General features: G+C 31.3%; 1 protein-coding gene across 3 annotated transcripts in view; it reads right to left on the reverse strand.

Annotated features, from left to right (window-relative positions):
- Positions 1-14,457, reverse strand: part of LOC140452560 (facilitated trehalose transporter Tret1-like) — a 75,441-nt gene that overhangs the window by 35,937 nt on the left and 25,047 nt on the right. The window contains exon 2 of one of the 3 annotated variants that reach the window (XM_072546889.1): positions 12,463-12,535. The exons of 1 other annotated variant lie outside the window; for it this stretch is intronic. Coding sequence is in view for 1 of the 2 variants with exons in the window: in XM_072546888.1 (XP_072402989.1) it covers positions 12,463-12,564 (102 nt within the window). In the remaining variant the exon portion in view is untranslated. Of the gene's footprint in view, positions 1-12,462; positions 12,626-14,457 lie in introns of those variants that run through there. One more of the 3 variants, XM_072546888.1, reaches the window with a different exon arrangement.

The following is a 14,457-nucleotide window of genomic DNA, read 5'->3' on the forward strand; positions in this document are numbered from 1 at the left end:
CCCAATACTGGGAAAAAAAGAATTTACACGAGAGACAAGGATAAAAATATATAACACAATAGTGATACCAACTGTGCTCTATACAAGTGAAAACTGGACAGTTCTGGAAAAACATAAGAGCAGGAGAAATTCAATGGAGATGAGACACCTAAAAAGGATAGTTGGAAAGACAAAATGGGATAGATTAAGCAACGAGACTATTAGGAGAATGGCCAACCAAAAACCAATAATGAATAATATAGTAAAGAGACAAATGAACTGGTACGGGCAACTAATGAGGATGAAACATAACAGAATTACAAGAAAAGTTCACGAAGCAAAGAAAAAGAGGCAGACCAAGAAAAAAAAGGATACAATAAGTAGTAGAGCCGGGAAAAGTTACAAAAATCACTCCAGGATTTGAAAATATTGGCAGGAAATAGAAAAGAATGGAAGAGATGGATGAATGGAAATTAAAATAGCTACAAATACGGCACCCTAATAGGGTAAAAGAAATGAGACAAAGAAAGAAAAAAACACTGATTAACTAAAAAAATATATTATAATATTAATATTATACTTATTGCATTAAAATTAAACTGAAATTGGGCAAATCCTTAGATTTTAAAAATATGTGATCTAAGGTTAAATCATTATAATCATTAACTTCTTAGAAATCACCAATGTGGACACTAATGGTTATAATTAATTGGTAAAAACAAAAATGAAAACGATGGGGCTGGATTATAAGGTAGGTATTATACAGGCACTTCCAGTTAGTATTTTGATCAGTAAGAATTGATTCATTATTCAGAATTTTGAATAATTTTATATTATAATAAGTATTTAGTTATAAAAAATGCAGTTGGTTTGAAGTTTATATCTGTCAAACGGTTAAAAAGTGTGCATTATCGGTTAATAAGAAAGTAATTATATATAATTTTATAAAAATGGAATATCCTTAGGTTTCTGTTGATGATACTGTCGAAAAGATAAGTAATATGACAGGTGCAAGCAAATTAGCGATATATAAAATTCGAGCCTCCAAAGGACAATTCAGGTGGCAAAAAAATTTAAATTTACTCAACCAATTAAAAGCGAATTAAAAAGAAAAAATTTTTATTTTAAAAAAGAGATGCCCACACTTGCCAAAGATTTGGATGCGATCCATTAACACCCGTATTTTTCTAAAATAGGACGGACAAAACTATGGAAAACTCTAAAAGAATTGAAATTCAACTGGGTAAAACATGATAGAAAAACAACTCTTATTGATACTAAAGAAATTGTTTGTTCGAGACGGAGATGTCTGAACCATTTTTAAATTAAGCCAATAGCCAGAAAGTCAGCTAATATTTTAAACCAATATATGAACAGTGATGCTTTTGAAGAATTTTTTCGGCAGATGATAGAACTCTTACCAAAGTTTCGTTTGTAGTAATGGATAACGCTAAGTATCCTTCCCGTCAAATTGACCGTCTGTCAAATACTTCTTGGAAGAAGTAGGATATTATTAAGTGGCTAACAGATAGAAACATTAGTTTTCCAGAAAAATCTGTAAAAGTTAAATTGCTACAAATTAGAAAATTAAATAAGCGTCCAATTATGGTCACTGATGGTTCTAAAACTGCCCTTGGTACTGGAGCGTCTTTGGGCAGATATGTAATTATAATAAATCTTACAGCCTAAGTCAATCTACAACTGTGTTTCAGGATAGAGTTTTTGTTTAGGTGGCTTGTATTGATGAAATCATTGATAGAGATCTCAAGGCAAATATAATCAACATTTATGCAGATATCGAAGCGGTTATTTTGGCAGTAAAGAACCCACTCACCAAATCAAACTGCAAAGAAACTGCAAAGATCTCCTCAAAAACCTGACAAAAGATAATAAAGTGTCTTTAATATGGGTACCGGCTCATTAAGGGATGCATGGCAACGAACAAGCAGATTTGTTCGCAAAACAGGGCTCAAACGAAACCATTGTAAGCCCAGAACCATTCTGTGGCATCACTTAAAATGCTACAAAAAACGAGGTTCAGAATATCTGATAAGGGATCGTTCAAAAGAAATGGAAAGCCACTCACAGGACAAATCCAGACTAATAAATAATAATAATAATAATAAATTGTCACCTACAAATATACTCCCAATAAATATATATATATATATATATATATATATATATATATATATATATATATATATATATCAACAAAAGATTCATTTTATTGTTATTGATAGTGTACACATGCACTTGACAAGATAGTTTTCTCAATGTCATTATCAGTAAATTTTGATTTGATATTATTTTCTCACTTCAGTGAGTTTTCATTTCAAATATAGTTCAAGGTTTGCACACCCAATCGATTCGCTTCGTCCATTTTCAAAAGCAGTTAATTAAAATCACGTGTCACAACTATTGTTTTTCCGACAGTGTTCATTAACGAAAAGCTGTAGACAGCATCCTTAAAAGTTGATTCATGATATCATTCTAAACCAAAACAAGACAGGACATCTTACGGAATAATTTATTTTAGAACAATAAAAAATAAAATCTTATGAAACAATTAAACCATTTATTTGATATGCAAGGGTATCTAGATTCTAGATGTCAATATAGTTATCGATAAAATCATTATCGGTAACGGTTAGAAAAATTCTGACTGCGAATGCTGGAAGAAAGAAATTGGAGTATCCAAAAAGGAATAAGGGGTTCAAATTAGGTAAATATGCGGAAAATATGACGATGTATCCTGTTAACGTCACTAGCCTCTCCTACTCAATTTTGACCCTTATGTTCACGTGGTGAATTCCGGTAACTTGAGCAATTCTGTGATAAGATTATGCTAACCAACCCTAGATTGCTGACATAAGAACTAGATAAAATGAAAGCTGATGTAATAGCGACTAAAGAGATGTGTTGGACTTCTTCAGGAATTATCGAGAGAAGACACTGCAATATACACTATAGCGGACATATCACCCGACATCATTTTAGCAGTGGTTTTCTAGTCATACTATTGCCTATACTACCTATTGCCATACTAAGAGTATTAGTAGGTATGGCAATATGTTGAATAACATCTCTGTGATACATCACCAGTTGTTTAGTAGTCATGTTGTGACTTATGCATCCTTTAGTTAGATGCGTATGACAGATTATTATTAGTTTTACATTATTTTGGCTGATTTCTCTCCATTTAATTTGTTTATCCGGCTGACTTTTATTTTACTTTTTTGATATGCGCCAAATGTAGGCAACTTACAGTTCCCCGTGTTAACCATGTTTCAATCATAGATGTAGCAATAATAGAACTCAGGGAAAATAACTGAAGCCGACTTTTTAAAGTTGTTGCGCGTGTTGTCCGCTAGGTGAAACAAATAAGGGGGCAACAAAATGTAAACAAAGTTTCACTTGTTTTCCATGTAATATTTTGGAATTTTGCGAGTGTTTTTCTAAAGATTAGAGTAAGATAATATCCTAGCCGAAAAATAATCATTTTTTACTTATACGAGTGCATTTTTAAATCATATTTAAATAAGACATACTTAGTTTTTTTAATATATATTTTTTTAATTTTTGTGTTTGTGGTTTAGAATAATTTTATAAAAATGGTTCGATCATGCAGTGCATTAGATTTTACTACAAGAAATTTCAGAACAAAACATGTATTTCGGTGAGTATCAAAACATATTACTTTATACTCTGCCTACCATCTTCCATATTATGAATTCAAATGACATCCTATCACCCTCTAAAAGTGGAGGCTGTACCGCAGTGACTATGTGACGAGCTTAATAAGTTAGAGGGTGAAGAATCAGTTCTTCGTGCATGGAGCTTAATAGTGAATATCCGCTTGCTTTTATCAGTTCTTCACTAAATTGTCTGATCATGTTTTTAGTTTTGTGACAGTTGCTTTCACTTCGGTTACTGAGGGTGGGATTGTTTCTCTTTTGTTCATCGCTTTAGTATTTTCTTCTGTTATGTGACCGTGCTTCGCTCTTTATCTCTACACATTCCAGTTCTATTTTAAACTATTTTCTTCTCTTGTTTTTGGAAGAATTTTCTAGTTTCTGTCATTTTGTTCAATTCTTCTCATTCACGAAGTTCAATTTCTGTGTCTTCTCTTTTTTCCTGCGGTGTATTTTCTTCTCTTCCTTTCCCAGTCTCTTATATTCTTTTTGTTAAATATTACACTGAATTTCAATTTTTAAACTAGTAAGTATGTCTAAAAGTGTACAGACCAAATTTACTAGAGAAATTTTTATTTTATTCTCTAACTAGTCACGTTTGAGATGACATAATTTTCTAGGGAATGTGTGGATGGTATGATTGAAGATTATTAAACTGAATTAAACTCGAGAAGACATCTGTTCATTTTGTTGCTGGGGTTAAAATTTTTTTAGAGATAATTGAGTGGGTCGAGTTGGATCAAAATTTTCGCATCCAAATCCTATCGACCGTAAGGACTTGAGTTCTGTCGACTTTTTATCTGGGGGCAGCTGAAATGTACAGGATATATCCAGTACATTTTGGATTTATTCTCAAATACACATATTTTCATGCCGCAACGGTGTAGTAGTTGCTTGAATATGAACTTCCAGCATCATTTATTTTGAAAATTTATTGTTATTTTTCAATTTGGTATTTTTTTAATAATTTTTCACAATTATTTGAATTAAGTTGCAGCAACTTACATTAGAAATTAAACCTATAAGTGGTTTTTAATTAATTTAAATGAATTAATAATATTAATATAGAAATTCCAAATGCAATTAATAGCATTAATTAAGACATATACTTATCGGTTTAGCAAATTCTGACGGAAGTATTACTTTTAGAAAAAGCACCAAATTTATATAAAGAAAAATTTATCATTTTTCGCCTTTTCAGAAAAAAAATATACACAAAATATATGCTAAAGAGATATGCTAAATTAAAATCGGTTAATAAACAAATAGTTATTGCAAAATGAACAAGAAAATCGCTTTTTTTTAAATAGTATTAATAAGTTTTTTATTATTTATTAAAATTTGTTTAAATGTACCTGAACTACAGGGTGTTATGGTGTTTAAATTGTTTGCAAAAGATGGGCCAGATCGTTTGAAGAGTTTTTGCGAAATTTAATATTTTTATAACATTTTTTGAAAAATTAGCTAATTTTTAAGGCTGGTCGAGATAATTTAACTGAAGGATCTCAATAATCAGGAACTTATTTTCTTTTTTAAGACGTATACATACACATACACATGCACATACACATACACATGCATACACAATAACATTTACAATAACTCCATAGTATTTAGTTAAAATTAAATGAAAAAAAATATTCGTAAAGCTGGTTAAAAACATAAGTTTTAGAAAAAAAAAAAGAGGTCCTATGACCTTTAGGACCTTTTTTCAAAATCACAGTTACGTCAATTAACATCATTCAGGGCTGAAATTAACCAATATTTTAAGAGAAAAGTGAAAGTTTTTAACAAAACTTTTAGCAAACAAAATTATTAAAAATTGTTTAAACCGGAGTGTTGTAAACGAGTTCTTTTCGTTCCGAGTAGAGTAAAAGGAGTGGGGCTAGCCGAATGAAGTGCCAGCCGCGCTCTCCGCTGTTTCAAAATAGAGCGCTCGGAAAAAATGACATATCTCGGTTCTATTGGACTAAATTTGATCTTTCCTAACTTTTAAACTGGGTACAACATGGTACAACGTTAAAATAATAACATTTATCGTATTTTCATTGCAAAAATATTCAAAACGAAGCAGCTAATAGCTACGGGATGTACAAACCTTTTCTTAATCGTTTTTTATTGTTATTTTTTTTTATTTATTTATTGAAAATATAATTATATTAAATAAACATTATTTGCAAACAGTATTAAATTGTTATTTAAAAACAATTTTCCTAATACTCTCATCTTGTTCTTAAATTTTAAATTCATCTTACTTGAAATAGTCCTCTTATAAAAAAGTGTATGTTACCCAGAGCAAATAATAATCAAAATGGTAAGCAATTTTTGCTTTAAAACAATAACAAAATTAATATTTTTTCTTGCCGTAACAATTTTTTTAAATTTATTGACTCATTCTGAACAAAAAATGTTGTTTATACTTTTCTCTTAAATGCATGCATTTAACGTCTTAAAAAACGCGAAAATAGCCATTTTCAAGGCTCGATAACTCAGTGAAAAATTAATATTTTAAGTTTAGCAATCTTCAAAATAAATAAAAACTCCATTTTATAAGATCCCGAAGAGTTTTTAATTATAACTTTATGACAACCCATTGTTTTTTAATTGTTCATTTTGCGCCACGCAGAGTTCCGCGACCGCTATATATACATATACGGTGTCGAAACCTTCTTATGGTGCCAATCCGTTACGGATGTTGGACACTAACATGGCTATTCTGACTTTGTTGACTGCTGCCCTGAAAAGTCCGGTAGTGGTTAAGTTAAATCATTTTCGCAGGTTATGCAGCCAGGATATTCTTCTTCGTCCTGGACCTCTTTTCCCATGTACTTTGAAGTATGGTCCGAAGTAGGTCATATCGTTGTTCATTGCGCATTATATGGCCCAGGTATTCTAGTTTGCGACGTTTTATGGTTACGACTAGTTCGCGCTCTTTATCCATTCTATGTAGTACTTCTTCGTTGGTAACTCTGTCTATCCAGGAAATCCTTAACATGCGTCTATAGCACCACATCTCAAATGCTTCGAGTCTCTTCAGTGATGCTTCAGGTTAAGGTCCAATGACTAGCATTTTAGTAAACGAACTTTTATTTCCAATTTTATATCGTGGCTGTTAAAATTTTTTTTTATTTTGACGAAAGCTGATCTTGCCTTCTCGATCCTTATCTTAATTTCCGTCGACTGGTCCCACTGTTCATTTAAGTTTGCACCCAGATAACAAAAGTTGGTGATTTGTGTTATAGGTTGTTGGTTAACTAGTACTTAATTGACCAGGTGGTATTCTATTTTTGCTTAAAACCATGTATTTGGTTTTTTTGATGTTAAAATCAAGCCCAAACTTGCTACTTAGTTCTGCCACCCTGGAGACAAGTGTCTGCAGACCTTCAAGACTGTCTGCAAAAATGACAGTATCATCATCGTATCTTATGTTGTTCAATCGTTCTCCATTTATAAGTATTCCCTCGTCTATGTCCGTTAGCGCTAGGTTCATAATGTGCTCTGAATATGTATTGGACAATAATGGAGACAATATACATCCCCGTCTCACACCTCTTTTTATCTTTATGTCGTCTGTTAACTGATCCCCAACTCTAACAGCTGCAGTTTGTTCGTAATAGATATTGTTTATTATACGGCGATCTCTGCTGTCTAGATCAATTGAATTTAATATTTTCATCAGTTCGTCATGTTTTATTCTATCGAACGCTTTATGTTAATCAACAAAACACACATATATATCACAATTCACGTCTCTAACATCTTTGAAAGATAACTTGTATTGCAAAAAGTGCCTCTCGAGTACCCAATGCATCCCTGAAGCCGAATTTTGTGTTTGTCATGTGTTTTTGACACTTTTTATATATTCTTTTATGTATAATTTTTAAAAAAGTTTTCAGGAGATGGCTCATAAGGCTTATTATTCGATAATCTTCACATTTTTTGGCATTGGGTTTTTTAGGGATTGTTATAAAAGTTGATCTTAGGCAATGTTGGGGTATTTGTCCACTTTGGTATATATTGTTGAAGATTAAGGTAAGTCTTTTTACTTCGTCTTTATCCATAATTTTCAAAAATTCTGAGTAGAACTCGTCTGGTCCTGCGGCTGTTCCCTCCTTAATGTTGTTCATAGCAGCTTCTACTTCTGCTTCGAGAATAGGTGGTAGGGTATCGTCATTTTTATTTTGTGTGATGGTGACATTCCTATCGTCTTCAAATGTTGTTGTCACATAGTTCATCCATGTTGTTTTTGTTTCTTCAATATCAACTATTGGATTTCCTTGAGCGTCTGTTAAGTGTCCCGGCCTTTTTGATTTATAGATACCTGCTGCTTCTTTGATCTTTTTGTGGAGGTTGAAGGAATCGTGTTTACCATCCAATATCTCGATTTCTTCACACTGTTCTTCCAGATTTTTATTTTTAGTTTTTTTTATCTCTTTGTCTAAAATTTGATATGCAACGTAGTCTTTCCGCTTGGATTCTCTTCTTCTGCCCATCATCTGTAATATACCGTCGGTCATCCATGGTTTTTTTTCTGTCTTTTTCGGTCGCAGGTATTGGTCTAATATTTCCTTCCCAATGTTTTCTAAGTGGTTTATTTCTGTGTCAACATCATTACCTAACTGTCGAAACCACATATAAGATATGTAAGAAGTTATAATTTCTTATAATGTAATATGTACACGATTTTTTGTTCTAAAAATAATTTTTTAAGACTAAAAAACTGATTTGTTCAAATTTAGTAAGAGTATATGTAAAAATTGTTTATAAATAACAATTTAATAATGTTTATAAATAACATTGATTTAATATAATTATATTTTAAATAAATAAATAAAAAATAACAATAATGTGCATTCCGTAGTCATTAGCTGCTTTATTTTGAATAATTTTGCAATGAAAATACAATACAAGGAAAATACAAGAAAGAACAAATTTACTTACAGTACAACCAGAGATATGTCATTTTTTCCGAGCACTCTATTTTGAAACGAATGTTTTGAAGAGAATTGAAGAATTGAAGGCATACAATAATGAATGGGAAAGATACCTGACGGAACTGTTTAAAAGAAAATAATAATCAACACGTACCTGAATTAAGACAAGAAACAGAAATCAGTTTTCAGGAAGTACAGATAGCCATAAATTCACTCAAAAATAGAAAGTCACCAGGAGCAGACGGAATAACAAATGAGCTTTTAAAACACGGAGGTGAAAGTATAACCATAGAGATGACAAAACTTATATAAAAACTAATATTGCACTGCAAGATACCAGACGCATAATTATAGAGGTATAAATCTACTGAACACCGCACTTAAGCTTACCGCAAAAGTCATAACCAACAAAATCAATAAAATAACTTTATCAGATGAACAACAAGGATCCAAGGATCCGGAAGGTCCTGCGTAGACGCCGTATTTGTAGAGACAAATCTAAGGAAAGGCCATCGAGTAGAACAAACCAGCATATCTATGTTTTATAGACCTGATAAAGACTTTCGATCGCTTCCAAGTCGAAGACTTGTCGTACCTACTGTATAAAAGAAACAGACCAATAAATATTATACAAACCATCGAAAACATCTACTTCCATAATCGAATACAGGCAAAGATAAATGGAAAACTAACACAGTGTGTACCAGTACAAAGCGAAGTCAGACAGGGTGACTCGTTAAGCCAACTTCTCTATAATATAATAATGGACGAAATAATACAAGCAGTATGTAAAGGTCATGGTTACAGAATGGGGAACAAAGAAATCCAAATATTATGTTATGCAGACGACGCCCCAATAATCGCCGAGACAGAAGGCGAGCTCCAAAGATTACCACACATCTTCAATATAACAGCCAAGAAATACAATATGATAATATCAGCAGAAAAAACCAAATGTTTGACAACATCTAAATACCCACTGTGATGTAAAATCGAAATTAATGGGAAAATAATAAAGCGGAAAGCAAAGTTTAGATATCTGGGAATAGATATAAACAGTTACGGAGATGTTGAAGAAGAAGTACGACAACAAAGCTTAAAAGCAAGTAAAGCGGCGGGATCTCTTAATGACACAATCTGGAAGAACAAACCCCTAAGACAAGACACAAAAACAAGACTCTATAAAGCAGCAATTACACCTATATTAACATACACGGCGGAGACAAAACCTGACACATCTAAAACGAGACGACTACTAGAAACAACAGAGATGAAAATACTTCGACGAATATCAGGGAAAATCTGTTGGATAGGGAGAGAAGCGAAAACATAAGAAGAGCATGCAATATATATATATATATATATATATACAAGGATTTCCACAGTTTTCACTGTATTCCTTCACTCAACCGTTTTCTCCAATTTTTCCTGTTTAGCCAGTCCCCTTCCTGTAGGTTTCTTCTACTCATTGCTTCGTCCACCTCATCTCTGAAAGATCTTCGGGGTCTGCCTCTCTTTCTTCTTCCTATCGGGCTCCACTCTGTTATTCTATTTATCCACCGATTTTGGTCTGCTCTTCTGACATGTCCGTACCATGTTAATCTCTTCTGTTCGATGTAGTCTATTATGTCGGAGTTCATTCCCATTCTCCTCTTAATCTCCATGTTATTTATTCTGTCTCTTCTTGTTACTCTGCAGCTTCTCTTTAGGAATTCCATCTCTGTTGCTCTTATTTTGTTTTTGGTTTTCTTATTTATTGTCCAATTTTCACACCCATAAGTGAGGATACTTCTTGTCATGGTATTATATATTTTTTTCTTTGTTTTCATGCTGATGTTCTTATCCCATAGTACCGGGTTCAATTTTCGTATGCAGTCTCTTGTTTGTCCTAGTCTATTTTTTATCTCTTCCTCCGTTGTTCCTTTGTTTGATATTATGAAACCTAAATACTTATACTTGTCTGTTCCTTTGATTTGTTTACCTTCGTCTATTTCCAGCTGTTTTATTTCTGTATTCTCCGTTGTTAGGTATTCAGTTTTCTTTAGGTTTATTTCCATCCCATTCTTTGTATATTCCTGCTCCAGTTTTCTCATCATAAAACTGAGGTCATCCTCGTCTTGTGCGATTACTATTTGGTCGTCGGCAAAACTTAGCGTATATAGATATTCGTTCCTTACTGGTATACCCATTCCTTCGCACTTTCTTTTCCATGGTTTCAGGGTTTTTTCCAGGAATATTTTAAACAGGGTGGGGGATGTGGAGCAACCCTGTAGTAGTCCTTTTGTCGTCTTAAATGGACTGCATATTCTATTGCCCGTTTTGATAGCTACTTCGTTATTCTTGTAGAGTGCTTTTACCGCGTTTATTAATCTTCGTGGAACTTCGATGTCTTCCATTGCTTCCCATAGCTTGGTTCTAGGTATTGAGTCATATGCCTTCTTAAGATGAACAAAAGCCAGATGGACGGATCTATTTTTGGCCATTCTTTTTTCTATTAGTTGTTGAGCATGCAATATACAAGATATAAATGGATGGGTGACAAAACGGAAACAGGAGTGGAACGAACACATAAGTAGAATGGCAGAGGATAGGATGGTACGAGTAGCACGAGATAAATTTTCAATAATTTTGTTTTGACTTACCTTAGTTTTGTTAAAAACTTTGACTTACCTTATAAAAGATTGATTAATTCCAGCTTTTAATATTATTAATTAACGTAAGTTTAACGTAGTGTTTTTTGTAATAGAACCTCTTTTTTTCTAAAAGTTTTGTTTTTTAACCAGCTTTCTTAATATTTTTGCCATTAAATTTGAACTAAATTCTACGGAGTTGTTGTAAATGTTTATAAGCTTAAAAAGTGCTATTTATTATTAAATCATTTTGGGTACATAAACGTAATTTTTTTAAACATTTTTTCCGTGAGTTTTTAACGTACGATACAGAAAATAAGGCACGGATTATTGAGATCCATTTAGCCAAATTATTTGGACTAGAGTTAAAAATTAGCTCATTTTTCAAAAAATCGTATAAACTTAATTAATAATAAAAAAAGTGATTAACAATATTCAAAAACAGCGATTTTGTTATTCGTTTTGCAATAACTGCTTTGTTTATTAACCGATTTTAATTTAGTATATCTTATTTTGTGTATCTTTTTTTCTGAAAAAATTGTCTGTTGACGTCAAATCTCTTAATGGGCAAGTTTCTAAGTTATGAGCAAAATAATGAGTTTTTATTGTTTATTTAAAAATATTTTGTATAAAAAATTGATGAATCCCTAGATGAGAGACTGGCCCTCTAACTATAAGGTGAAAAATATCAGTAATAAAATATATCACTCTTAAAAAATTTCACTACAGACCATAAAAAGAACAAATGAAGAAAATGAAATTCTCAAAAAGGATTCAAACGCTTGAACATACAATCAGAAAAAAAAATATTTTCGTTGCAAAAAATTATTAATATAAATTATATTTTACCTAAAAATGTAAAAGATTGTACAGGAAATAAATAAAAACAAATAAATAGATATGTTTATCTTATTTAAGACCATAGTATCTATTGTTTTGAAACTGTATTTTGAAAATGAATTCTGAAAATAACGAAACCTACAGTTTTATTTTATAACTTGTAAAATGTTCCCAACAAGATATTTGATTAAATTGTAATATAAAATATGATAATCCTAATTTTCTTTTAATTGCCAAGTTATAAGTTGTTAATTTAGTCATGAAATATATTCTTAAAAATATTAGAATATGTATATTAGGTACTCATAAAAATGTATAGTACAGCAAGTAACTTTAAAACTTTACGAAGCACTATTTTGGATAGTATTGTCTTAAAAAACTTACCCATTGGGCCCAGGTGCCTGGTTTTATAAAGCTCCATCCCTGACGAGGGTTCTGCGAAGAATTCGGCACCACCCTGTAATAATCACTGCTAGATTTGGGCATGACAAAAGTAGCGAAAATAAATCAGAAATGAGCGAAAGAAGCAGTAAGTCTGACTGTAACTGTTAGTGAAATGAAGAGCACACAGCCATGTTTCTGATTTTATAGTTGGTTGTTTGCGCAGACTTATAATACTTCCTAAGGTAGAACATGTTGCTTCCCAAAACAAAAAAAAATTAAATCTATTTTCTACAATACTTCCAGATGATTGGTACAAACATATTAATGCATAGAAATATACGGAAGTGCACAAATATATTATTATTTATTATTACTGCGTTACGTGTTCATTGAAATATTTAAAAGTTATTTAGAGAAAAACAAGATAATTCAAAATAATAAAAGTATTTCAAGATCATATCGCAATTATGATTGTTATAATTTATCTATCAATCTGTTGTGGTCACAAAACCGACCCCTTTTTTTCTGCAATCATTGTTTACTCCCAATAATGAATTAAATGGTAGAAATAGTATTAAAGTAATTTAGTTAACCTATATATTATTATATATAGGTATTTTTGCTTGTAAATTGAAAACAAAAATAGCAAATATTAGATAAACTAGTAAGAGGAAACTAAAACCACATAAGAACAGTATTAAACATAATATATTAGTTTAAGGGAAATATAAATATTACTAATTATTTTGTAATTTTTCATTTGAAAATTTTATTAAGCATGTACTTATTACATTTTTTATGTGTATTTTGAATAATTCCTTTTACGAGACTGTTCATATTAATCCAGTAAAGAAAAAAACAGCTGAAAAAATCCTATGCAGGCTTGAAGGTTCTAAAAGGTATATGAGGGATAGCTGATGACAAATCGTTGAAGACATACAGCTAATTTTACTTTTTTTTTTTCTAAACAATCATAAAGAGTGAAAAAGTCTAGTAAAAGTTTGTCTAAAATGGTTCTTATGCATTTTAGAGAAAAGTGGTTCAAATAAAAGATGTGGATCTTAAAAAGTTCTTTAATTTGCGAGATTCTAAATTAAAAACATAAATAATTGACCGAGATAATTGCAAAAACCCCTTATTTTGCAGTAATTTATAAATGTTAATAACAATAAAACAATTTCCACAAAATTTATTTTATCACTACATTGGTATGTTTCACAGGAACTAACAGGAAACTCGACCAATTTTTATCGTATATTAATTCACTTCATAGTCATATTGAATTTACAATAGAAACAGAACAAAATCAATCCATAAATTTTTTAGATTTAAAAATTATCAGACTTAAAAACAAACATAACTTCTCCATATTTCATAAACCTACCCATACTGACACGACTATACAGAATTCATCATCCCATCCCACACAACATAAACTGGCAGCCTATCATAGTATGTTACATAGATTAACAGAAATTTCGATGTCAAAATACAACTTTGAGACAGAATTAAATATCATTAAGCAAATCCAGTAAACAATGGATACAACGAACAAACAATTAATAAAATTTTAAATAAAAAAATACACAAGAAAGCCCTGAAATTAGTATTTCCATCACCAGAGAAAAGACCCAGTACCTTTTGCTTGATTACATATACAGGCAAAATATAAACAAAAATAGCCAAACACATAAAAAAGAAAGGAATAACACCAGAATAAACAACAACTTGAGCAAATATATTAAAAACAACAAGAGCCAAAATAAAAAGCACTTACACAGTGGTGTATACAAACTTAAATGTGGCGACTGCCCAAAAACTTACATCGGTCAAACTGGTAGAAATTTTAATAAACGAATAACAGAACATAAAATGGCTTTCAATAATAGAAAAACAGATTCTACATACGCACTTCACCTTCTAGATCATAATCATTCATTTAATGACGAATTTCAAATTCTTCACATTCAAAATAACGGTCTTAAGCTATCTTTG

The sequence above is a fragment of the Diabrotica undecimpunctata genome, chromosome 10, assembly GCF_040954645.1.
Source record: "Diabrotica undecimpunctata isolate CICGRU chromosome 10, icDiaUnde3, whole genome shotgun sequence".
Classification (NCBI taxonomy): Eukaryota; Metazoa; Arthropoda; class Insecta; order Coleoptera; family Chrysomelidae; genus Diabrotica; species Diabrotica undecimpunctata.